Source organism: Dermochelys coriacea, chromosome 7, assembly GCF_009764565.3.
Source record: "Dermochelys coriacea isolate rDerCor1 chromosome 7, rDerCor1.pri.v4, whole genome shotgun sequence".
Lineage (NCBI taxonomy): Eukaryota > Metazoa > Chordata > Testudines > Dermochelyidae > Dermochelys > Dermochelys coriacea.
Window position 1 is genome coordinate 126,428,376 of NC_050074.1, and position 25,733 is coordinate 126,454,108.

Here is a 25,733-nt window from a genome sequence, read left to right on the forward strand (position 1 = left end):
CTGTTTCTGTCCCCTGCAGGCTCTACCCCCCTCCCCCAGCCCCAGCTTTGGGACTAGGGCAACAGGTGCCTCCCCCCACACACACCATGCCACAGGGGCGGGCAGCTCCCTAGAGATCAAGACCAGAAGTGACGCCTGTGATCAGTCCAGCTGCACGGGGCAAAGCCGCCCCCCCCCGCCCCACCTGAAGTAACGCTGGTCGGGGGAAAAAGGGGGGGGGCACCCTGTGTGACGAAGCGGGACTGTTCTTAATGTTTCCTCTGAATACTGTAGGGGTGCCTCAGTTTCCCCTAGGCATTTCTTAAGTCTCCAGGTGGTGGGATAAGGGGGTGTAATTGTTGCAGAGCAAAGGGCCAGGGTACATAAATGGCGACACTGTCTCCTGGCCACTGATGGCCTGGGCCCTTCCAAGGGACAAAGCCCAGAGGGGGGCGGGCTGGAGGGTGAGTCAGTTTGGGGCTGGCTGGGGACGAGGAGTGAAGTGCAGACGGGGTTGTCTGGCTCACTGCCCCCCAAAATGGACCCAGCTGAGGGGTCCTGTTCTCTGCACCTACAAGCTCTGTGTTAGACCATGTTCCTGTCATCTAATAAACCTTTTGTGTTACTGGCTGGCTGAGAGTCCCGTCTGACTGCGGAGTTGGGGGGCAGGACCCTCTGGCCTCCCCAGGACCCCGTCCGGTCGGACTGGCTGTGGGAAGCGCACGGAGGGGCAGAGGATGCTGGATGCTCCGAGGTCAGACCCAGGAAGGGGGGAGCCGGGTGAGCTGTGTGTCCTTAAGTCAGGCCGCTCACAGAGAGGAGGCTCCCCCAGAGTCCTGCCAGGCTTTGTGGGGAGCAGCTCCAGAGCATCACCCGGGGACTCCAGGACACCCTGCCACTGGGTCCGCTGGGCGAGGGTTCATGGCTCACTGGTAAGGACGGACATAGCAGCACTGGTGTGAGTGGGGCTGGGTTCTGGGCTGCCATGGGTCACGCAGGGTCGGTCTCTGCAAGGCCTAGGGTTCAGTGGTTGTTCCCCAGGCAGCTACTTCCAGCCTGTGATCACCCCCCAACCCCACAACCTTGGTCAGGCTGCAGCCGTTCCATGAGACCGAGCCCTCAAGGCAGGTTTCTCGGCCTTTAATCTGCCATGTGGCCCCTCACCCGTTATCTGCCTCCTGCACAACCCCCCAGCCACTGCGCCAGCCCCAGTGCCCTGCTTTGCGTCGGCCCCAGAGCCCCTTAGCCCCAGCACCCCACTCGGCTCTGGCCCTCCAGCACCTCCTCCAGCCCCAGGTCCCCCCAGTTCCCATGCCAGCGCCCTGCCCTGGTCCCAGAGCCCCTGTGCCAGAGGCTCACATTCAGCTCATTCTTCCCCAGCCCCCCACATGGCCACCCACCATTGTCCCCAGCGTGCCAGGCCAGGGTGGGTTGGGGGTGCTCCTTTGAGGTCCTGCAGCTTGGCCCCAGCATCTTCCCTCCAACCAGGTTCCCTCTTTCTCTTCTTTGGGGGGATGGGGGGAGTAGCAGTTGGGGCCGTGTGTGTGTGGGGGGGTCACTGCTGTTCCCCAGCAGCCTCTGCTGGCCCAGTCATCCATGCTGGGGGCCCCCTTGAGCACCCCCTGTTGTGCAGCAGGGAGTGGAGGAGCAGGGAGGCCCCCAACCCCCACTGGGCTCTTGGGGCTGCGTCCTTGTTCCCCCAGGCAACCCCCTGGAGCTGGTGGGGTGCATGAGCAGGGCCCTGGATGCAGGAAGAGGTGGGGCAGGTGCTGGGGAAAGGGCTCGGGGGAAGGCTGAGTCCTGGGCAGGGGGTCCCACAGGCTGCACGGCTACCCCCACGTGTTCCACCGCAGCCCCCAGTGGGGTATCGGCGGGGTGGAGGGGGCTGGGGCCAGGGCTGCTCCTGGGCTGAGTTCTTGAGCCTCCCCTGCCTGCTGCACATCCACACCTGTCCGGTTCCTCGGCCTGGTGCTTGCACGGCCCCGGGAGCCCCCTTCAGTGTGTCAGCCCCCCAGGGTCACACCCTCACTGGGGTCAGGCCCAGGGCTTCCTCACCTTCTGGGACCCACCCTCAGTGCCTGCAGCCCCCGCAGGTCATGTCGTGACTCTCCCCCGAGTGGGTCCAGCAGGGAGATGCCCCAAGGGGAGCCAGGCACCCCCAGGCTCCTTGCACTGCAGGGACTCAGCCAGCGGGTGACCGCAGGGGCTAGGAGGGGCTGGAACGGGCATAGCCGGGCCTCGGGTAGCACCGAGAGCAGGAACTTACAGCCTGGCCCAGCTGGGGCCCACAGCTCGCGGCCCCTCCATAGGCCCGGCCCCGAAGAGCTTCTCCCTCTGCCTCCAGCAGCCCCAGGGCTGCCCAGAGGGGCCTTTCAGTGCCGCCGAACGCACCCGGAGTGAAGGACCCGCCGCCGAAGACCCTAGGCCCCCTGAATCCTCTGGGCGCCCCTGAGCAGCCCCGCCCTGACCCCTCCCAGCCCTTTGTTCTCCAGCTGGGTCAGTCCCAGAGCTCTCATCCCCCCCCTTTGAGCCCCATCCGGATGCGTGACTCCTGCTTCCAGCCCCCCGAGGGCTCCTCCTCGGTCCTTTGGTCTAGCTCCTGGGCACCTGGCCCTTTGGTCTCCAGCTGGTCGAACCTGGCTGGCTTCCTGCAGAGGGTGGGCCCCTGGGCTGCTAGGTAACACATGGCTGGGCCCTTCTCTCCTAGGGCCAGGCCCCACGCAGCTGGGTCACAGTCCCACCTGTAGCTCTGGGTCTCTGCAAAGAGCAAACACCCCCACCCCTGTTAACCAGGCACCACCCCCGGGAAACTGAGGCACACACATGCTATTCATACAAAATATTATGGACAATTTCGACTCCATCCTAATGCCCCCCTGGATCCAGACCCCAGCCTTTGACTTGCACAAAACCTTTATTAGTGACACGCTAGTGCTTGCACAAGTGGTGGCAGGCCCGAGGCTGCTGCTGAGACGAGGGGGCCTAGGCCCCACAGGCACAGGGCTGTGCTGGCCACTGGGGCGGCTGAGGTAGTCGGCCTGGGATGGGATGTGGAGGCAGGCTCCTGCTGGGGCGTGAGGCATGGTGCCCTCCCCCATGGTGCGCGGCTGCTGGCTCCAACGGTGCCACCTGGGCGTTCGGTGAGCACCAGCTCCATTTGCCCTCCATCACCAATAAATACCAAGGCTCCCTGAGTGCAGTTGCGGCTGCCCCGCTGCAGGAGGGCCAGGGGGACAACAACCAGGATTCAGGGGGGCAGGCCTGGCGTGCCACCCCAGCACTGGCCCAGGAGAAGCTGCCCCCCAGCACAGAGGGGCCTTTGTGGGGGTGCTCTCGGGGGAGCCCCGTGGCTGGCAGGAAGGCCCATGCACAGGGATTCAGTGTGACCCCCCTGCCCCAGCCTCCCCCCGGCAGCTGCTGTGCAGGGGGCAGAGCTCAGCCCCACAACGCCCTCTTTTGGGCTGCTCCCCCGGCCCATGGACAGCTGCTGGCACCAGGGCTCAGCACCGCCCCACACGCTTCAGATGAGGTTACTGGCCAGGCGCTGTTGCTGCTCCAGCTCTCGGACTGCGTCGGCGCCGTACTGGTCACCTGCGGAGAGGAGGGACGCGGGTGAGGGGGGCCTGCACCCCCTGCCCGGCTGAGCGGGGGAGGGGTACAGGGCCTGTCCCTGGAGGCTTGGTGCCCATGGTTGCTCCCCAGAGGGGTATGCTGCCAGCTGGGCCAGAGGGGCTCAGCTACCCCTGCCCTCCTTGGCCCCGGGCTGGGCCGGCTGCCACTCCAGCTGCCTCCCATAGGCCCAGCCAGCCCCGCTCCCCCTCCCGCCACCCACTCCGACCCCCCAGGGCCCTGCCCCAACGCCCCACGCACCTCCCATTACCTGTGTGGCAGCCGTGCAGCCAGATGCGGTGCCCGTCATACTTGCACTGGCACCTCATGACGTTGTTGGAGAAATCGGATTCTGCCACCTCGTGCTTGGGGTTCACGACCACCTGGGCAGGAGAGGGGAGGAGAGAGGAGGGGCAGGGAGCTCGCGGGGGGGGGCAAGGCCAGGAGTGCAGAGCTGGTGCCCGGACTGGTGGGAGAGGGATGGGGGCTGGGTGAGCAGCTTGTGCCCAGCTGGCCCAGCCTCACACCAGGGCCCCTGGCCCCTCACCAGCTGCTCCCCGCCGCAGGCACAGCCGATGTGGCTCTGGCCTCTGGACAGGCTGGCGGGTTCCCACCTTGGCCAGCTCCCAGGACAGAGCTAGGCCCTGAGCAGGCCTTGGGGGGACAGACAGACCTTTGCCCCAGGCCCTGCTGGAGAAGCCCTGGCCCCTGGCCCCTGGCACTTGGCTCCTACCTGTAAGACGTAGCTGCCGGGCCCCACGTCGCTGATGTCCACCCACTGGCAGTCGATGTCGTGCCGGTAGGTGTCCCAGCACCCCGCACTCACACCCTGCTCCCCGAAGTTGGCACATGCAAAGCGCCGCTGCAGCCCTGGGGGAGATGGTGAGGGGACAGGATGACTCAGGCAGCTCCCCTCCCCCAGTCCCACCAGCACCCGCTTCCGTCCCCCTGCACACCCACCATGCAGCAGAGAGCTCTCCCTTGGGGTGCTGGCTGTGCGGGGAGCCCCAGCTACTCCATGCTCTTGACCATGCAGTCCTGCCCTCTCCCAGCAGGGGGCGCTGTGGGGGCGTGGCAGGGCACTGGCTGTGCGGGGAGCTTCCTGCAGGGGGTGCTGTGGGGGCGGGGCAGGGCGCTGGCTGTGGGGGGAGCTCCCAGCAGGGGGTGCTGGGTCTGACGAGGGGTTACCGAGAGTCCGGCCCACACCTGGGGGGCAGTTGGTGTCCTCGAGGCAGAAGCTGGCCTTGTGCCCCTCGGCCACCCTGGAGCCGTTGAGCGTCAGCAGATCGTAGTGGGTGAAAACCTCGATGCTGTGGTAGTGCCTGTGGGGGACGAGAGGGAGCAGGCAGCTGAGCGCACCACGGTGGGGAGGGGGAAGGAGCAGTGCCCCCCGAGACCTGCTCCAGGCATCAGGCCAGGTCTCCCTTGCTTGGTGAGCGGGATGGGGAGGCTGGAGGGTGAAGCCCCTGCGCGTTTCGGGGAAGCCCCCCTGCCCCTGCAGTGGGCAGAGCCAGACCCCTGGCCGGGGAGGGCAGGGGGAGGAGAGGAGGGAGTTGCCAGGGGTGGGGGCCAGGGGCTGACGGCTGGGCCCAGAATTACAGCTCAGCATCCAAATAAAGCCGTAATGACAGTCCTGGCCCAGATGCTGCCAATTACCCCAGGCGGGGCCGGCACCACAGAGCCAGCTGGAGAGCAGGACACAGCCAGCTGGGGGCCATGTGGGGCCCAGGCATGGGGAGACCGGGCAGCACATGCAGGGCCCTGCTCTGGGACAGCGGCTCGCTGGGCACGGCCCAGAGCCCTGCTGCTGGCTCTGGTTCCTCTCCTCGTCTGCAGGGCACCCGGCCAGCAGCCCTAGCTCCGGGTGCTCCTAGCAGCTGCTGCACAGGGGAGCTGGCACCCCACGCAGCCCCAGAGCCTGGCTGTGCAGCCGCGCGGGGTGGTGCTCACCTGTGGCACTGGTGCCAAACCCAGGCGTGGCGGCCGGTCTGGGGCCGGAAGTCGGCTCGGCCCAGGTTGTGGATCCGGGAGGAGAAGCGCAGCAGCCGCCGGTGCCCGTCGGGCCAGCTGGCATGGTCGGCCGAGTGCGAGAGGCAGCGCTCCTCGTGGGCGCAGTACAGCATGGCGAGCGGCCGCTCCTCCAGGTAGCCCGTCTCCTGCACCAGCTGCGCGTCCAGCACCAGGTCCGGGGCGGCTGCAGGATCCACGGGGTCAGGCTGGCCTGGCTTTCCTTGGGACACTGGGCCGTGCAGGGCCCCCCAGCCCCGGCAGGTGCAGAGCTGGGACGTTATGCCCATCCCCTGCAGCCCAGCTACAGACACCCCCCCCCCGCAGGCAGCTGTGGGCGACCGAGGACTCGCCCGGCTCGGCTGGGTGAGATCGAGGGGGCTGACTGCCAAGAAAATCCCCAATCCCACCCCCGCCCTGGGGACACGACACCTGCTGCCCCCGCCCACCCATGCAGGCAGGCCCGTCACTCACTGTCCGTGCAGCTGACCCCAGCAGCGAAGCGCCCACCGCCAGCCGGGCAGTGCACGGGGCCATGGCGCTGGCATTGCTGGATGCTGAGCTCAGTGCCCGTGCAGTGCACGCCGCTCATCACCACCTCGCCCGCCTCCGGGCTGCCCTGCCAGTACCAGGTCTCCTGGGGGGGGGGGGAAGAGACGCCCCAGTGCTCAGCGGGGACACAAGAGCCCAGGGCCAGCCTGCCCCTCGATGCCAGGGCCCCCCATCCCCTCGATGCCAGGGCCCCCCCATCCCCACCATTGATGCCAGCACCCCCCATCCTGCCCCTCGATGCCAGCACCCCCCATCCTGCCCCTCGATGCCACAGCACCTGGGGTCCTGCCCTGCCCCTCCCCATCACCCCCTCCAACAACAGCCCCTGACACCAGGGCACAGGGCCCCCCCATGCATCCCCCCCAGCCTGGGCACAGCTCCCCCCCCCGGCTCTGGGACTCACCTGGAGGGCGTGGCTGGCAAAGCCCAGCCCCAGCTGTCTGCAGACCACCATGGCCTCGTTCAGCCCCCACCGTTCACCACACACGGAGCCCCACTTTAGGGCGCCCCCCACCGGCACCAGCACTTCCACCACACCCTCCTCGGGGCTACGGCCCCCCACCAAGCGCACCTGGGCAGAGCAGGAGTTAGCTGCCAGCTCCTCCCCCGGCCTGGGGACAGCTACTGGAGGGCTGGAGACCCCCACCCCAGCTAAGGCACCAGGGGACCTCCACACCGGCTGCCTGCCCCACCCCATGTCTCCTCCATGTCATTCGCCACCTCCTTCAGCCTGTGGCATCCTCCCCATGGTTCCCTGTGCCACCCTCTCCTCCTGCAGTGTCCCATGGTGCCCACTCCCCCAGGCCCCCCAGCACCCACTCCCCCAGAAGTGCCCCACAGCATTCACTCCCCAAGATCTCCCAGCACCCCCCAGTGCCCACTCCCCCAGTCCCCCCAGTGTCCCACAACACCCACCCCCCAGCACCCACTCCCCCAGAAGTGCCCCATGGCACTCACACCCCAAGACCTTCCAGCACCCCTCAGTACCCACTCCCGCAGGCCTCCCTGCCCCACTGTACCCCATGGCACCTACCCCAGGCTACCCGCTTCTAGATGGCTCCACACTGCCCCCTCCCTAGCTATGTGCCCCACTCCCCGGCACCCCCCAGCATGACTGACAGCCCCCAGGGGCCGCGGGGGGGCTCACCTGGCTCTGGTAGTCCATGCGGGGCACGTTGCACCGGACGGCAGCGTCGGCGTCATGCCGGCAGCCGCTCTGTGCCGCCTCCTGGAAGTGGCACTCGTGGAGCGAGCGCTCGGAGCCCGTACACTGCACCTCGGTCATGTGGATGGGGCCCAGGCCTGCAGCCAGAGCCCAGCATCAGCCCGACTTGCCCCCGGGGCCTGCAGGGACCCCATCCCCGCCCCCAGGCTGCCCCGGCGCCACCCGAGGGGCTCCCTGCACAGGGCAGCTCCCTCCTCCCTCGGGAGGGTCGGAGGCCAGAATGGCCCCTTAGACCCTCCAGCCTGGCCTCCTCCAAGGCACAGGCCAGAGCCCCCCAGCCCCAGACAGGCCTTAGGGGCTGAGCCATGGAGAGCCGGGGAATCCCCGCTCTCTGGGAGCTTGTCCTGGGGCTCCCCAGCTGCCCGACACATTGGGGGCTGGACCAGGCCTGGCTGCCGGTCCCTGGTGTGCCCGGCCCTCCCCAGCTTGGCTCCCAAAGGCCTCACGCCGGGATCCGGCCGCTCTCCCTCGTCCCTCCCAGACGCTGCCCAGCCCGAAGCTCCAGGTTCTCCCTGCCAGTTCTGCTCCATCCCAGGGCCCTTTGCCACTGGGGAGCCCAGACCTGGATACCCCAATGCCCTTTGCAGAGGGACCCCCCCATGCCGCCCCAGAGCTCACCCTCAGTGGCTCATCCGCTACACCCCCATTACTGCTCCCGGGACACAGGCACATGAGAGTGGGGCCCCAGCCCCCCCACCATGGCACCCGGGATCCTGTCCCCTAGGTCTCCATCACCGCGGCTCCCCACGCGCTGGCTGCTTCTAGCCGGCTCACCCTGGCCTAACTGGGCCCCCGCCAGGGCCTGCCTGGCCGTCCCGTAGCCCAGCTGCCGACACACCACGCTGGCTGCGAGCAGGTTCCACTTTTCGTCGCACACGGTGCCCCAGTGGCCGTGCTGCAGCACCTCCACCCGGCCCTCGCCCACCTGGGCGCCAGCCCGGAGACGCACCTGGGGCCCCTGCAAGGGGGGGGGTTAGGAGGGGCCAAATGTGTTCATGCACCCCCCCCATCGGGAAATGGCTGGGGTAGAGAGCTGGGGTCTGGCCTGTACCCCCTTCCCTGTAGCCAGGGCTCCCCACAGCCAGCTCCTGCCCTGCTCCCCACAGTGCCCCCTGCTGGTACAGGCTGGGACTGGAGCAGTCGGGAGCCCCCACCCACCCAACACCCTCCCCCTCCCTGTCCCCCCAGGACCCCCAGCTGGGACAGGACTGGGCTGGAGTAGCTGGGAGCTCCCCCTACAGCCAGCTCCTGCCCCGCTCCCCACAGCGGCCCCTGCTGGGACAGGAGCAGCCAGGAGTCCCCCCACCCCCCAGCCGGCGTGTGGCCTTGCTCCCCCTCCGGAACCATTGCTCGGTTTGTGCTGCTGACGTCAATCCCAAGAGGAACCGTTTTCCCACCCCCGGCCCACGCCGTGGTGCTGCCCATCCCCTCGGGGCCGGGGGCTCTCATGGGGTCTCCCCCCATGTCCCTCAGACCCGGGGCCGTGGCTCTGGCAGGGCTCACCTCTGCACGCAGGCCCTGGTGGAACGGCTTGGCCTTGGCTTTCTGGAACTCGGCACCCGGGACGCAGCTGACGACGGCGTGCATGCCATGGGCGCAGGCGGGCTGGAGCCGGGTGGCAGGGGACACCTGCACTGGGCAGTGGGACAGGTGGGGCTCCGTGCCCAGGCAGCTGACCCGGTGGATCCAGAACACATTCTTCTGGCTCAGGCTCCTCAGGCTGTGAACCAGGGGGGTCAGATCAGCTCACGCCAGGTCCTGCCCGGCCGACGCCAACAGCGCCCGGCTCTAGGGGCACCCCTAGTGATGTGCAGCTGCCCTATGAGACGGGTGCACCCCCTCCTCCCGCCGGCAGCCCGTGGGAAGCCTGGCACCCGGCGGGTCGGCCCCACACGGGAGCGCTCAGGCAGGGACGGGTCCGTACCTCGACTTGGGATCCTTCAACTTCAGGTTCCAGAGCTTCCTGCAGGGTTCGAAAAGGCAGGTCAGCAAGGCCATGGGCAGCCTCCACAGGGGTCGCTGTTCCCTCCGCCCCCCAGCCCTGCGCAGGGGTCGCCGTGCCCTCCGCCCCCCCTGCACCCCCTCAGGGGTCTGCATGTTTTCCACTTCATCCTTGGATCCAGGACTTCAAACCCCAGGGAGCCTGTGACCCACCCTTTGCACCAATGCACTTGCGTGTGCAACACTCAACCTTCTGTGACCTTGGACCCCTCCCACGCCATCTCGTCTAAGCACCACAGACCGTTGCGAGGGGACCTGCCCGGACACCCCCTAGCCAGCCACACGGCCCTGACCGCAGGCACCCCCCTGCCCCGCTCTGCACTCGCCCACTGCGCCCGGCGCTACCTGTAGAAGTCGGTGTTGAGCCGCTTCTCCCGGGGGAAGCCCAGCATCCCACACACCACGCGGCTGTTGTTCCTGGTCCAGCCGGCGTCGCACACCTGCCTCCAGCGCCCCTCGTGCTTCACCTCCACCACGCCCTCGCTGATGGGCACACTCAGCTTAGCCCAGGCCAGGATGGGCTTGAGCCGCACCTCCTCCAGCTTCCTTCCCTGCCCCAGGCCAGATACCGGGTGAGATGGGCCCAGGAAACATGGGGAGCCCCTGGGGCCCAGGCGGAAGAGAGCACTCGGGGGTGGGGCCAACACCAGCTTTGTAGGACTGGGGGAAGCTGGGCAGGGCAGCGCATGGGTGTGAGTCTGGAGGGGTGGCAGGAGGATGCCCAGGGCTGCGGGTCAGGAGCAAGGGGCACCGGCAGAGCTGTGGGGGAAGGCCTGGGGAGGGATAGGAGGGAGCGGGGAGGGGGAGCTGAAGGCTGGAGTAACAGCAGGGATCTGCCCCCATGGGCCTGGGCTGTCCTCCCTGCAGCACTCCTGCTTTGCAGCCCTGGGCCGTGGCTCCTGGGGGAGGGGCTCGGGCCTATTACATGGGTCAGACTAGCTGAAGCTCCTGGCCCGGCAAACCAGGGATCCCCTGGCCCTGCGCTGTGGAGCGAAGGCCCTTCCCTGCCGGCTGTGGTGGGCACTGTTCCACTAGGGCAGGGCGACCGGCAGCAGGAGCCCAGGTGGGAAGCGCCCCCAGCCAGCCCAAGCAGCCCCAGGACCCCGTGAGCCCGGACCCCGCTCACCTGCAGGCCGGTGGCTGGGCCCGGGGCAGGGGCACCAGGCGGGTGCCGGCCCGAGCACACGACGCCGGCGTCCTCTCCGTGGTGGCAGTCACTCACGCCCCAGCCGTTGGAGTCGCACTCGGCCAGGGAGCGCTCGGTGCCGGCACAGCGCACATTATCCAGCCAGACGGGGCCTGACGCAGCACGGGCGGGTCAGTGATGGGCCCGGGCCAGGAGCTCTGGCACCCCCGGGGCCTGGAAGGGGCCCTGGGTTGGGCTGGGACACTCCCCTCCCCCCATGGGCTCTGCAACAGGGCCTCAGGCCAGCAGCCCCTGCCCCCGAAAGCATCGGGGGGGGTGGGGCTGCAGGGGGCTCACTGACTATGGGATGCCCCAAATTACTAGCAGACACCCCACCTCCTGGGAGAGCTCAGGGGCTGTACTTCTGACCACATCATGCCCCCCCCCGGCTCCCACAGCGCCCCCTGCTGGGAGTAGCCAGGACCTCCCCCCCACAACCAACGCTCTGCCCCCCACAGCACCCGCTGCTGGGACAGGCCAGGGCTGACTTTGCTGGGAGCTGCCCCACAACCAACACCCTGCCCCCCACAGCTCCCCCTGCTGGGACAGGCCAGGGCTGGAGTTGCTGGGAGCTGCCCCACAGCCAGCACTAGGCATTGGGGAGGGGAGAGTGCTGCAGCTTGGGGGCTCTTCCCATATCTCCACCCACAGGAGCCCGCACTCCATTCTGGGGTAGCTGGCGCCCTGCGTGGGCTGGGTGTATGCATGGGAGCCGTGCCCAGGCTGCCCCGTGAGCAGGGGAGCGCTGCCTTACCTTCCCCTCGGCCATATTTGGCGCTGTGGGCCCACGTCACGGCCGACTCAAAGCCCAGCTCCCTGCAGGCCACGCTGGCCACGTGGATGTCGAAGTCATCGTCACACACGGTCCCCCACTGCCCATCGTACAGCACCTCCAGCCGCCCCTCGCCGTCCTGGCTCCTGGCCCCCACCAGCCGCACCTGAATCTGCGGGGGCTGCTGCCAGCTGGGGGTCGCCAGGCAGAGCAGGAGCAGGGTGGAGACGGGTCCAGCCAGCATCACTGATCCTCCATAGACAGACTCCTAGAAACAGTGCGGCATGGCAGGGGTCCCCAGGGGCGCCCCATCCCACTGATTCCAGGGGGACAGACTGGCTCGGGGGCAGGGTTTGGGATGGGGCCTTTCCCCTCTAGGGGTGTTGCTGCGAGTCTCGCCCTGCTCCCCACGGGCCCTGGACACACGCAGCCCCCGGGTGCCAGAGAGCAGCGCTGGCCCCACCTCACCCTGCAACCATCACAACCTGACACCCACCCCGAGCAGGCTGGACCCCACGTGCAGGCAGGGACCCCACCAGTGCAAAGCCCTGGTGCGCTGGAGGACCAGGGGGAGCGAGGGTCCCAGAAATCAACAGCCCAGGTAGCTGCTGGCAAAGATCCAAGGAGCAGACGATGGGAAGAGGCGCTGCCCGTGCCCAGCCCAGCCCTGGCACTGCCACCCACTGAGCCACATAGCCAATGGCCCCAGTGTGACCCAGCTCAAACCCCAGCAGGTGTCACACCCGTCTCCCCCAGAGCCCGCTGCCCAATCGCTGGGGGGCTGCCTGGCCCAGCACCGACACCTCCCCCACCTTAACCAGCTATAAGGTGACAGGGGCTGCTGCCCCCTGAACTGCTCCCTGCGCCCCCAGGCAGAGCCACTGCCACTCCCAGCCTGACACCCCCACACGCGTCCTGTGCCCCCCACAACCTCCTGCCTACAAATCCCCCACATCCTCCTACCTGCCCTGTGCCCCCCTTGACCCTCACATCCCCCTGCCTGCCTCCCATATCCCCCTACCGGGTGTCCCCCCAACAGCCCCACATAGCGTACCTGTGACCCCCCAATGCTCCCGCATCCCCCCCACCCTGTGCATAAAATGCCCCTACATCCCCCACCTGCCCCCCAACAGCCCCACATCCCCCCACCCTGTGCCCCCAACGCCCCCTGTGCGCAGCGCCCCGCACCAGGGCCCCGATCCCGGCGCTCCCCGCCACTCACCGCGCGGGCCGGGCCAGGCAGGACCGAGGGGACCGACGAGCTGCTGGGGCCCGGCCCGCCCGGCCTTTTATCGCGGCAGCCGCCCCGGCCCCGCTCCGGGCAGCCCCTGCCTGAGCCCGGCCCCGGGGAGGCTCCGCGCCAGTAGCTTCCGCACGGACGGGCGCAGAGCCAGCGGCTCCCCGTGCGCCCCCCGGCCCCCCCGAGCCGCGCCTGCCGCCCGCCGGGCCCCCGCCTGCCCCCGATCCCCGCCGACCCCCGGGGCCCCTGGTCTCCACCTGCCCCCCCGCCTGCCCCCCTGATCCCCGCCGCCCCCCGATCCCCGCCTGTCCCCCCATCGGGCCCCCTGCCCCCCGCCGAGCCCCCGCCTGCCCCCGATCCCCGCCGACCCCCGGGGCCCCTGGTCCCCACCTGCCCCCCCCGCCTGCCCCCCGACCCCCGCCTGTCCCCCCATCGGGCCCCCTGTCCCCCGCCGGTCCCCCGCCTGCCCCCTGATCCCCGCCGGGCCCTCCGGCGCCCCTGGTCCCCACCTGCCCCCCTGCCGGGCCCCCGCCTGCCCCCCGATGCGCTGGGGCCCCCCGACCCCCGCCTGTCCCCCCATCCGGCCCCCTGCTGGGCCCCACCTGGTCCCTGACCCTTGCCGGGATGCCCTGGGGTGGGACCCCGCCTGCCCCCCAGCTAGTGTGACCAGAGAGCAAATGTGAAAAATCGGGCAGGGAGTGGGGGGTAATAGGAGACTATATAAGAAAAACACTCAAAAATCGGGACATCTGGTCACCCTACCCCCAGCCATCCGCCTGCCCACTGAACCCCTCCACCCAGGCCAGGCCTCCCTCCTCAAAACCTCCTGCCTGGGCTGAACCCCCAGCCCCCTACCTGGGCCGAGCTCCTGGGCCTCCCAGCTGGGAGTTTGCCCAGAAAGGAGCCATTTGCCAAGGTTAGAAACCCTCTGGGCCCGAATGAGCCACATGCCAGGGGCCCGGTGCCCGGAGCCAGCCAGGCTGGGAGAGCCCCATGTCACACAGCCAGCTCTGGGCTCTCCTCACTGACTCGGGGGCCAGACTGGTCACCAGCTGGCACTAGCATCTGGGACCCCCTGACAGCCCTACTCTGAGCAACCCGGGTCAGCACTCGAGACGGGGGGTGACCCGACCTCTACCAGGGTGGGGGTGGGCAGGGCTCCCACCCCAGGCCACTTTTGTGCTGTTACTCTGACCCTCCATCAGCCCTGCCAGTGCCCCTCAGCCCCGACCCGCAGCCCCCTCCTGTCCCAGCCATGGGGTCCCCCCAACTCTGCCGGTGCCCCTCAACCCCAACCCGCAGCCCCCTGCTGTCCCAGCCATGGGGTCCCCCCAACTCTGCCGGTGCCCCTCAACCCCAACCCGCAGCCCCCTGCTGTCCCAGCCATGGGGTCCCCCCTCTCTGCCCTGCCAGGGCCCCTCAGCCCTGACCCGCAGCCCCCTGCTGTCCCAGCCATGGGGTCCCCCCAACTCTGCCGGTGCCCCTCAACCCCAACCCGCAGCCCCCTACTGTCCCAGCCATGGGGTCCCCCCAGCTCTGCCCTGTTAGTGCCCCTCAATCCTGACCTGCAGCCACTGCTGTCTGAGCCAGGGGTACCCCCAACTCTGCTCTGCCAGTGCCCCTTAGCCCCGACCCGCAGCCCCCTGCTGTCCCATCCCTGAGGGCCCCACAACTGTGCCGGTGCCCCTCAAGCCCGACCCACAGCCACCTGCTACCCACAGCCTGGGTCTCTCCTGACTGCTGTGCCCCTGAATCTGTCCCCAGCTACTCTCACTGCCATAGCAGGTGTTGGGATGGCATCTCTGGTGCCCAATGGCAGCTCTTTGAGCCGCCCCCCCCCTCCAGGAGCTGCAGTGCCCACACGGTGGGACGGGGATAAACAGGAAGCTGCGTTCCCACAGCCGTGCCTTGCAGGGATGTGCCAGTGGCCACGGGCTGTTTATTTGGTGTTTAAGGAGCAGGTTCCCCTTGGGAGGAGCCAGGAACCACAGGGCCTGGAATAGCCCGTGAGCTCATCACCACATCCGCGGGGGAAGCAGCCCCCCCTGCTCCCCCAGCTCCAAGCCCTGTACGGGGAGCAAGTCAGCCCAGGGCGCCCACTGACGCCCTGCAGAGAGGAAAGACCAGCAAAGCCTCCTGTGCACTGCATGGGGTCCCCCGCCGGGCCATGGCACTGGATGTATCCAGCCTCCAGCCAGCCCCAGTGCGATGCCTGCTGGCGGGGCCAGAGCCCACACAGATGAGGCAGGACGCTGGAGCAGAGCCGGGCACCATCATGGGCCGGGGACCCCAGCTCCCTGGCCTTGGGCTGCCAATCACGCTCTGGGCCCAGGCCATGACACCTGTGATTTATGGGTGACCAGGGAGCTCTGTGCCCACCCAGCCCCAGCTGGAGAGTGCAATAAATCACCCCCTGCCCCAGGGACGTGCACCCGCAGCTGGGGAGCAGCACCTGGCCAGGCCCAGGGAACCCCCATGTACTGCCAGCCTGTGGCTGGGACCCGCCAGCCCGTCTGGCTCGCAGGAGGCACTTGGCTGCTAGGGGTCGGTTCGGGTCAGGGCAGGGACACTCAGTGCTGCTCTTGGGGGTTGCCTGAGGGCCAGGGGTAGGAGTTGGTTTGGAGCAGGGGGCTGCTCAGTGTCACTGCTGGAGGGCAGGGTGGAGGGGTGTGGGCTGGGTGCCCAGGGGCTGGACGAAGGGTCCCCGGCTGGTGCAGGCTGCAGGCCTGCCTGGTTGATGCTTGGGGCAGAGGGCATTTGTCCCTTTGCATTGGGCTGCGCCCTGCAGCCGATTATGGTGACTAAGGTGGCCAGGGAGCACCTGGGCTGGGCGCTGCATTAATTCAGCAGAGCGCAACCCCTGGGGTCAGGCAGTGGGTGCAGGGCCCACGGGCGGAGCTGGCAGCCCTCGGCTGAGTGCTTGGCACGTGCTGGGCAGGGGGGGCTGCAGAGCTCCCCAGTTCAGGGTGGGGACAGGCCTGATGCCAGCTGCTCAGGGGATACTCTGCCCTGTGCCCACTCACACCCGGGCAAGGGGAGCATACACAGCCCCCAGTCTGGGTGCTTGGTACCCGCTTTGCCCATCTGTGGGTGGTGATACAAGGGGATGTGAGTCAGACAGGGCCAGGCTGGGCCAGGAGAGCCACTGTCATCACCCAGAGCGGGGGCGGGGGGAGTCCCACATCACAGGACCCAGAGCTGCCAGCCAAGGCGGCAAAACTGGGGCATTTGGGGATGGGGGGCTGCAGGGCAGCTGCCCTGAGCCAAAGGAGATTTCGACAAGGGCAGCTCAGCAGCGGGAGGGGTGTAAGAGGGCTCTAGAGAACTCTGCTGTACCTGGCGCTGGGACGAGAGCGGGGGCTAGTAGATTGCAGGGGGAGGGCTGGGAGCCAGGACTCCTGGGTTCTCTCCTTGGCTCTGGGAGAGGAGAGGAGTCTAGTGTGTTGGGGGCAGGACTCCTGGGTTCTCTCCCGGGCTCTGGGAGGGAAGAGGGGTCTAGTGTTTTTTTTTGCGGGCGGGGGGGAGTTGGGCAGGACTCCTGAGTTCTCACCTAGCTGTGCCACTGGCTCGCGCTGTTGCATTTCTCTCGGCAGCCCCCCGTGTCAATGGGATAGAGCCCGTGGCTGGCTGGGGTTTCCTCACTCCAGCGAAGCTACAGGGCCTGGGGTGTCAAGACCTCCCCATGGACACGTTCCCGGGGGGGTTGTTACCATGGGTGACTGGCAGCCTGCACAGAGAGCTACGCGGGCAACACTAGACTATGAAGGAAAACTCCCACATCACACCGACAGCATTGCTGGTGTGAATTGGTGCGGGGGCCGTGCCCCTCGCTGGCTGGCTGGCGGGGCCGGGAGGGAAGGGCTGTGGGGCCCACGTACAGGCCGTGCAGCCTTGTGCATGGGGCTGGGCAGGAAGCACTGAAGGCACCCGGAGGGTGCAGGAGCTATTCTTAGCCAGTCAATATTGATTCAGCAGCTCAGGTGCAGCTGGGTCTGGAGCCGTTTTATTTTGGGCAGTGGGGGGCAGGCTGGGCGCTCAATCCAGCCTTGTCTCTGGGGAGGAAGAGGGCTGGGCAAGGCACTGAGCCCTGTAATCTTCAGGGACGGGGCAGCGTGCGGGGTGCTGGTTGGAGAGGGCTTGGCTCATGGGTTAGGACACACCCTGCTCGTTGCCATGAGCGGCAGGCTGGGGGTGAGCTGTGCCAGGGGTCAGCCCGGAGCTAGACATACTCACACCAAGGCCGGCCTTGGGGGTCCAGCGGGGGGGTTTGGGGGTGGACAGCCAGGGAGTGGGACTCTGCTCCAGCCCTGCAGATGGGGACGTGGCTGGCAGCCGAAGTGCACAAGGGGACCTGCCCATGGGGGGTGGGGGGCAGGGGCAGGGGCTATGGGGGGTGTCTGGGCCCCCCCCACCTTGTGGGCTGGTGAATCATGGCTCAGAGCAGCCCTGCGAGGCAAAGCGCCCCCCAGGGGCAGGGCAGGGGGGAAGATGGGGTGTGATCCACAATACACCTGCACCATGCACAGCTGCCTTGTTCCTTGGCTGCCCAGGGGAGCCGTGCCCAGCGCTCAGCCTCGGGGCTCCCAGGAGGGGCAGGCAGGGGCCGGGCACCAGGATCCAGGCTCTGCCGCCATGAGCCCCTGTTCTGGCCCCTTAGCACCGGGGCTGCTGCTCTGGGCACCCTGCGGCCTTGTGGACACCAGGAAGCTCTGAGGAGCCTCGGCTAGGGTGTTCCCTTCAGGCAGGCCCAGATCATGGGCGGACGCCGCACAGATCCCCCCAGTGCCAGGGGCTGAGCCCAGCATCTCCCAGAATGCCCGGCCATTTGCTGGGCCTTATTCTCAGCACGGCTGAGTGCCCAGCTCCTCCTGCCAGCACTGGGGCTGTGGGAGGCTCTGGGAAAAGGGCCTCTGGGAGTGTGACTGTGGCTGGGCTGGCACCGGGCAGGGGGAACAAGGCAGGGGGAACAGGGTGGCCGCGGAGCCCCCCCGTGTGACTGCGGCCGGCCTGGCACTGGGCAGGGGCACCGGGCAGGGGAACAGGATGGCCGCGGAGCCCCCCGTGTGACTGCGGCCGGCCTGGCACTGGGCGGGGGCACCGGGCAGGGGAACAGGGTGGCCACGGAGCCCCCCGTGTGACTGCGGCCGGCCTGGCACTGGGCGGGGGCACCGGGCAGGGGAACAGGGTGGCCACGGAGCCCCCCGTGTGACTGCGGCCGGCCTGGCACTGGGCGGGGGCACCGGGCAGGGGAACAGCATGGCCGCAGAGCCCCCCCGTGTGACTGCGGCCGGTTTGGCATTGGGCGGGGGCACCGGGCAGGGGAACAGGATGGCCTCGGATCCCCCCCCGTGTGACTGCAGCCGACCTGGCATTGGGCGGGGGCACCGGGCAGGGGAACAGGATGGCCGCGGAGCCCCCCCGTGTGACTGCGACCGGCCTGGCACTGGGCGGGGGCACCGGGCAGGGGAACAGGGTGGCCACGGAGCCCCCCGTGTGACTGCGGCCGGCCTGGCACTGGGCGGGGGCACCGGGCAGGGGAACAGGGTGGCCACGGAGCCCCCCGTGTGACTGCGGCCGGCCTGGCACTGGGCGGGGGCACCGGGCAGGGGAACAGCATGGCCGCAGAGCCCCCCCGTGTGACTGCGGCCGGCTTGGCACTGGGCGGGGGCACCGGGCAAGGGAACAGGATGGCCTCGGATCCCCCCCCGTGTGACTGCAGCCGACCTGGCATTGGGCGGGGGCACCGGGCAGGGGAACAGGATGGCCGCGGAGCCCCCCCGTGTGACTGCGACCGGCCTGGCACTGGGCGGGGGCACCGGGCAGGGGAACAGGGTGGCCACGGAGCCCCCCGTGTGACTGCGGCCGGCCTGGCACTGGGCGGGGGCACCGGGCAGGGGAACAGGGTGGCCACGGAGCCCCCCATGTGACTGCGGCCGGCCTGGCACTGGGCGGGGGCACCGGGCAGGGGAACAGCATGGCCGCAGAGCCCCCCCGTGTGACTGCGGCCGGCTTGGCACTGGGCGGGGGCACCGGGCAAGGGAACAGGATGGCCTCGGATCCCCCCCGTGTGACTGCAGTCGACCTGGCATTGGGCGGGGGCACCGGGCAGGGGAACAGGATGGCCGCGGAGCCCCCCCCGTGTGACTGCGACCGGCCTGGCACTGGGCGGGGGCACCGGGCAGGGGAACAGGATGGCCACGGAGCCCCCCGTGTGACTGCGGCCGGCCTGGCACTGGGCGGGGGCACCAAGCAGCAGCCACCTCTGGTGCAATGGGGTTCACTGAATTCGCCTGTTCTGGGCAGTGGCGAGATGCTGCTGCCCCCTGGTGGTGCACATTGGACAAGCCTTCATCCTGCCGAACAGGGTGCCCCTAAGGGATCTGGCTGCCTGCCTGGGGGCCATGCGGTGGGGCCACCGCCCCTCTGCCGAGTTCAGGCAGACCAGGCTGGGCAGCGCCAGAGGCAGATAACACAGCGGCAGTGCAGGGAGCAGCCCGAGGCGCACAGGCCATCCTGAGTACCATGGGGCTGGGCAGGGCCCATGGGAGACCCACTGACCCGCAGTGCACAGTCCAGGGGTCAGGAGGAAGGGTTTGAACCACCTGATGTGCACACAGTCCCCATTTGGCACCCAGCAACACCCGCACCTCACTCAGAGGAGCAAAGTGCCCTAGAGCAGGTCCCGGGGGAGACACCAGGAGCCAGCCCCTTGTGCTGAGCCCATGGGGTGGCTTCTGCTCTGCCCCCCCATGGACACTGGCCCCATGGATGCTGCAGTGAGCTAGAGACGCCCCGGGATGGTGACTCAGCACAGCTGGGCGCTCTGCTCCGATCTCCCCATCCCACCCCGGGGCACAGCAAACGTGGCCACATCCCCCAAGGCAGCAGTCGCCCACCTGCAGCAGGAAGGCAGAGCTCCCGCCCCCACCCCCCAACAGGCCCTTCTGGAGCCGAGCCTCCCAGGGCCGGCCTGGGTGCGCCTGGCACTCAAGCCACTGGCTCCAATGGGTGGGCGGGGAGGGGGGCCAGCACCAGCTGGGCAGGAGTCAAGCTGCACATGCATCCGATGAAATGAGCTGTAGCTCACGAAAGCTTATGCTCAAATAAATTTGTTAGTCTCTAAGGTGCCACAAGTCCTCCTTTTCTTTTTTGCTGCACTTGGCATTGCCAAGCTCACCCCCCCCCCCCCCGCATACCCCTTGCGGCCAGGCATGGGGCACTTCACCTCTAGCGCCCCTTGCTGACAGTCCCATGACATTTAGCCTCTTCTCGGCTCTCAGCCATGCAGATATGTCTGGTCCCAGCCCTCCTGGGGTTCCAAAGTCCAGCAAAACAAACATCTGGTCCCCCGTCTGGTCTGCCGCCCCCCCCTCATCTGGGCCCTGTGGTCCATTCCCCACTCTCGCAGGGCTCCCACCAGCTCATATCCCTTCACACCACCTTCCCTGGGACAGGTTGTGACGAAGCAGAACTGTTCTTAATGTTTCCTTTGAATATTGTGAGGGTGCCTCAGTTTCCCCTAGACAGTTCTTAAGTATCTAGGGGGTGGGATAAGGGTGTATGATCGTTGCAGAGCCCTAGAGGGCAGGTGTGTGCAGGGGTCTGGACACAGAGAATGGCCGACACCCTGTTTCCTGGCCACTGATGGGCCTGGCCCTTCCCCCCTGCAAGGTGCGAGCTAAAGGATTGGAGAACAAAGGAATCCGGTGCCCTCCTGGCCCAGGAAAGGGACAAAGCCTGGGGGAGGGGGGCTGTAGAGAGTTTCAGTTTGGGGCTGGCTGGGGACATGGAGTGAAGTGCAGATGGGGTTTTCTGGCTCACTGCCCCCCAAAATGGACCCAGCTGAGGGGTCCTGTTCTCTGCACCTACAAGCTCTGTGTTAGACCATAAAAAGAAAAGGAGGACTTGTGGCACCTTAGAGACTAACAAATTTATTAGAGCATAAGCTTTCGTGAGCTACAGCTCACTTCATCGGATGCATTTGGTGGAAAAAGCAGAGGAGAGATTTATATACACACACACAGAGAACATGAAACAATGGGTTTATCATACACACTGTATGACCATACTGTTAGACCATGTTCCTGTCGTCTAATAAACCTTCTGTTTTACTGACTGGCTGAGAGTCCCGTCTGACTGTGAAGTTGGGGGGCAGGACCCTCTGGCCTCCCCAGGACCCCACCTGGGCGGACTGGCTGTGGGAAGCGCAGGGAGGGGCAGAGGATGCTGGATGCTCCGAGGTCAGACCCAGGAAGGGGGGAGCCGGGGGAGCTGGGTGCCCTGCAGACAGGCTGCTCCCAGAGAGGAGACTCCCCAGAGTCCTGCCTGGCTTCGTAGGGAGCAGCTCCAGAGCATCGCCCGGGGACGCCGTGACACAGGTAGGGGAGCCCAGCCTGGCCTCTGCGCTGGTTCCAGGGTCACTCACCTGACTCCTTGTTGCCACCTCCCTGGCCGTCCTCCTCGCCTGGGGAGATGCCCGGGTCCCTACATGTGTCTCATAGACTTTAAGGTCAGAAGGGACCATTATGATCATCTAATCCAACCTCCTGCACAACGCAGGCCACAGAATCTCACCCACCCACTCCTACGAAAAACCTCACCTATGTCTGAGCTATTGAAGCCCTCAAATCGTGGTTTAAAGACTTCAAGGAGCAGAGAATCCTCCCTCAAGTGACCCGTGCCCCATGCTACAGAGGAAGGCGAAAAACCTCCAGGGCCTCTCCAATCTGCCCTGGAGGAAGATTCCTTCCCGACCCCAAATATGGTGATCAGCTGAACCCTGAGTATGTGGGCAAGACTCACCAGCCAGACACCCAGGAAAGAATTCTCTGTAGGAACTCAGATCCCACCCCATCTAACATCCCATCACAGGCCATTGGGCCTATTTACCATGAATATTTAAAGATCAATTAATTGCCAAAATCATGTTATCCCATCATACCATCTCCTCCATAAACTTATTGAGCTTAATCGTGAAGCCAGATATATCATCCCTCCCTGCAGCTCCTCCCCAGCATGGGGTTTCCTCACTCAGGCTTGGCCAACCCCCCAGGGCAACCCAGGGGCGGAGAGGGGGAGGCTAACTGAGGGCTCTGGGGGAGCAAACCCGGGCACTGAAGAGCCCGCTAGTGTGAAAGGCAGAGGGCCGTGGCTGGGCCTGAGCAGAACTCAGGCCCCGGTTTCCTGCAGTGACACCACTGGGACAAGCCCCCCCCCCCGCCCCAGGCTCCTGGAGATTTTCAACAGAGAGATGTGACGCAGCAGGGAGGGGGGAGTGTTGACCTGGGAATGTGGCAGGGGAGTTTCACTGCAGATGACAGGTTTCAGAGTAGCAGCCGTGTTAGTCTGTATTCGCAAAAAGAAAAGGAGTACTTGTGGCACCTTAGACACTAACACATTTATTAGAGCATAAGCTTTCGTGAGCTACAGCTCACTTCATCGGATGCATTTGGTGGAAAAAAACACCAAATGCATCCGATGAAGTGAGCTCTAGCTCACGAAAGCTTATGCTCTAATAAATTTGTTAGTCTCTAAGGTGCCACAAGTCCTCCTTTTCTCACTGCAGATGGGAGACCTGGGAGCCTGTAACCTGAGCCAGGAGGAGGAGGGGGAGGTAACACCTCTGCCCTGGGAATGTGGACAAAGGCTGCAGGAGGGAGCCTGCGGGGGTGGGGGGGGTGGTTGGTTCGTTTAGGGCTGGGTGGTGGAATGCAGGGAACCCCAGGGCTGAGATCTAAGCTCTCTGCCCCCCAGAAGGACTTGACTGAGGGGTCCTGGTTGTACCCCCAAGCTCTGTTTTAGACTCTGTTCCTATTGTCCAATAAACCTTCCATTTTACTGGCTGGCTGAGAGTCACAGTGAATCCCAGGAAGAGGGGTGCAGGCCCCGGACTCCCCCACACTCCATGACAACTGGTGGCAGAGGTGGGATCTATTGCACCCCCTAAACGGCACTTCCAGCAGTGAGTGATTGGGGCGCAGTAAAATGAAGGGGGATTGACAGGGACCAAGCGTGCTGAAGATTCAGGTCAACACTCCCCCCTCCCTGCTGCGTCACATTGCAAGCGGCATGTTGCTGTCTCGCGCAAGGGTACTGGGCTGGGGGGCGCGGGGGGGGGCGGCACGGTGCCCTGCGGGAGCTCAGAGCAGGTGCACTCATGGGCTGTGCTGGACTTAAAATGAATGAATCCCTCACCACCTCCCTGCACCCAACCTTGGGGGCTCCATGCTCTCGGCAGCCCCCCACTGCCCAGCTGCCAGGGACACCCCCTTCCATCCCCACCCTCCACAGGGAGGAACTGGTGCGTTCCCTGGGGAACCCCTGCGAGATCAGCTGGGAGAGATGCTCGAGAGGCCTGCCCTGGGGGGGCAGGGGCACATGGGGACTGCCAGGCTGAGCCTAGGGAGACCAGGTGTTTGGTTTTCGATCTGCGGGATCTTGGTGGCTCCGGTCAGCACCGCTGACCTGGCCGTTGCCTGGCGTCTGGTGGCACAGAGGGGCTGGCAGGCTCCTTGTGCCACGCGGCTCCCAGGAAGCAGCTTGAGTAATGACAGAAACGGCAGCTGGCACCTTGCCCCATCACGAGCGGTTACCGCCATGTAGGTATGGCCTTCTTTGCTTACCCAGGGCAGGGCTGGGGAACTTAGGGCCGTGGGCTGGATCTGGCCCCTTGGTTAATTTCATCTAGTTTGGGGGTGGGGGGGGGGCGGAAAGCCCTGAGTTTCAGCACCCCCCCCACAGGGCTGAAGCCACAAGCGGGGAAGCCCTGAGCTTCTGCCCCCCCATTCCCTCTCATGGGTGAGTGACCCATGATTGATTTTTTCTATGGGTCAATGGTCCCCACCCCAGAGCCCGCACCCCCAGCCCTCACTCCACCCCCCCCATGCCCCAACCCTTTGCCTCAGCCGTGAGCCCCCTCCTGCCCTCTGAACCCCCTCAATCCCAGCCCAGAGTACCCTCCTGCACCCCAAATCTCTCATCCCCAGCCCCACCCCAGAGTCTGCACCCCCATCCAGAGCCCTCAAACACCCCTGCACTCCAACCCCCTGTGCCAGCCCAGAGCCCCCTCCCACATTCCAAACCCCTCGGTCCCACCCTGGAACCTCCTCCTACACCCCAAATCACTCATCCCCAGCCCCATATCAGAGCCCACGGCTCCAGCCGGAGCCCTCCTCCCCCACATACACACTCCAATCCCCTGCCCCAGCCTGGAGCCCCCCCCCGCACCCTGAACCTCTCATTTCTGGCCCCACCCCAGAACCCGCACCCCCCCCAGCTGGAGCCCTCACCCCCTCCCACATCCCCAACCCCCTGCCTCAACCTGGAGACCCCTCCCACACTCTGAACCCCTCAGCTCCACCCCTGCGCCCCAAAGCCCCCTCCTGCATCCCAAAACCCTCATCCCTGGTCCCACCCCAGAGCCCCACCCCCCCCAGCCGGAGCCCTCGCTCCCTCCCACACCCCAACCCCCTGAGTCAGCCCGGTGAAAATGAGCAAGAGACTGAGGGTGGGAAGAGCGAGCGATGGGGGGGGGACTCCCAGGACTCTCAGGCTGCTGGCTCCAAGCAGAGTCTGGAAGCCCCCTCCCGCCCCATCGTGGTGTCACAGAGACAGGGGGAGTCAGGGCCCTGCACCCCCACTTCCTGCGATTCACCGTGACTCTCAGCCAGCCGCTAGAACAGAAGGTTTATTAGAGACGACAGGAACACAGTCCAGACCAGAGCTTGCAGGCATAAACAGGACCCCTTAGTCAGGCCCTACTTGGGGGCAGGGAGATTAGTCCCTAGCTCTGGGGGCTCCCTCCTTTTCCCCAGCCAACTCCCAGAAACGAGACCCCTCCAGCGTCTCCCCCAGCCTCCCTGCAGCTCCTCCCCCAGCCTTTGTCCAGTTTCCTGGGCAGGTGTCACCTGGACCCAACCCCCCTCCTGGCTCAGGTATCGTCCCTCCAGTGAAGTCACCCCCCGGCTCTCCCATCCCCCATGCAGAGAGTCCCAGTAAAACTCCCCTGCCACATCCCCAGGTCAATCTGCCCCGCTCCGTCCCCACACATGGCTCCCCAGGCTCGGTGCATTCGCATGGCTCTGGAACAGCCCCCGGGAGCCCCCTTCAGTGTGTCAGCCCCTCGGGGTCACACACTCACTGGAGTAAGGCCAGGGGCTTCCCCACCTCCTGAGACCCACCCTCAGTGGCCTGCAACCCTCCTGGGTCATGCCGTGACTCCCCCCCGAGTGGGTCCAGCAGGGAGATGCCCCAAGGGGAGCCAGGCGCCCTCAGGCTCCTTGCACTGCAGGTGACTGCAGGGGCTAGGAGGGGCTGGAACAGGCGTAGCCGGGCCTCGGGTAGCACCGAGAGCAGAAAGTTACAGCCTGGCCCAGCTGGGTCCGGCCCAGGGCCCAGAGCTCGCGGCACCTCTGTAGTCCCGGCCCAGAAGAGCTTCTCCTTCTCCCTCCAGCAGCCCCCACTTAACAACCCCGTCCCCCCCATCACTGCCCCTCCTCGGTCCTTTGTCCCGAGCAAACAGTATTATCTGGTTCTTCCTCAGCCCTTTGCTCTCCAGCTGATCACATCCGGCTGGCTTGAGTGGGGGGCAGGCGGGAGAAGGAGAAGGGCAGGGAGGGGAAGAGGTGCATGGATGTTTTTTGCTAGGTACCATATGTCTGGGCAATTGGAGTGGCCATTTTCTTCTGGGACTGTCCATGGATCCCAGACAGCCCCGGCTCAGTCACACCTGGCTCTCGGCAAAGAGCAAACAACTTCCCCCACACCTAGTTACCCATGCAGCACATAGGAGAAACTGAGGCACACACTCCCTCACACCCTGGCAGAGCCTAGCAGCCACAAGAGCCCTGGCTCCAGCTGGGGCTTCCCGAGTTGAGGCTGCAGAGTGAGGGTACTGCCTGCCCTCCCCCCCGCCCCAAACCCCTCTAGCCAGGGCTCACCCGGGGACTGGCAGGCTCAGGAAACCAGATTGTCCAAGAGAACTATGTTTTGTTGGAACCGTTCTGGCCTGCTCCACTGTCAAGGCCTGACTGCTTTGTAAGTGGTTTATTTTCTTCTCCTGGGTCAGGCCCCTGCACTGTGCCAAGAGCAGACGCCACGGAAATGCAAACATCTTTCTGAACGGCTGCGTTAGCCACGTTTCCTCGCTGCTATTTCAGGGCGA

General features: G+C 66.4%; 1 protein-coding gene across 1 annotated transcript; it reads right to left on the reverse strand.

Moving 5' to 3' along the window:
• Window positions 1-2,657: 2,657 nt before the first annotated feature.
• Window positions 2,658-12,625, reverse strand: LOXL4 (lysyl oxidase like 4). Its single transcript, XM_038410105.2, has 15 exons — window positions 12,554-12,625; window positions 11,314-11,599; window positions 10,500-10,672; window positions 9,719-9,924; window positions 9,297-9,335; window positions 8,876-9,092; window positions 8,147-8,330; window positions 7,295-7,449; window positions 6,551-6,718; window positions 6,070-6,232; window positions 5,539-5,782; window positions 4,795-4,910; window positions 4,322-4,458; window positions 3,860-3,971; window positions 2,658-3,570 (listed from the first exon to the last, which is right to left on the reverse strand). Exons 2-15 carry the CDS (start codon window positions 11,573-11,575, stop codon window positions 3,500-3,502), a joined length of 2,247 nt encoding a protein of 748 aa, XP_038266033.1. The 5' UTR covers window positions 11,576-11,599; window positions 12,554-12,625; the 3' UTR covers window positions 2,658-3,499.
• Between the last annotated feature and the right edge of the window lie 13,108 nt (window positions 12,626-25,733).

Bases quoted from the DNA above. Each gene is read 5' to 3' on its own strand.
- LOXL4 (XM_038410105.2), bottom strand. From the start codon at position 11,575: ATGCTGGCTGGACCCGTCTCCACCCTGCTCCTGCTCTGCCTGGCGACC. The intron at 10,673-11,313 runs GTAAGGCAGCGC...GTGCTGCGTCAG, and splicing joins CAAATATGGCCGAGGGGAAG to GCCCCGTCTGGCTGGATAAT. The intron at 9,336-9,718 runs GTAGCGCCGGGC...CGAACCCTGCAG, and splicing joins CTCAACACCGACTTCTACAG to GAAGCTCTGGAACCTGAAGT.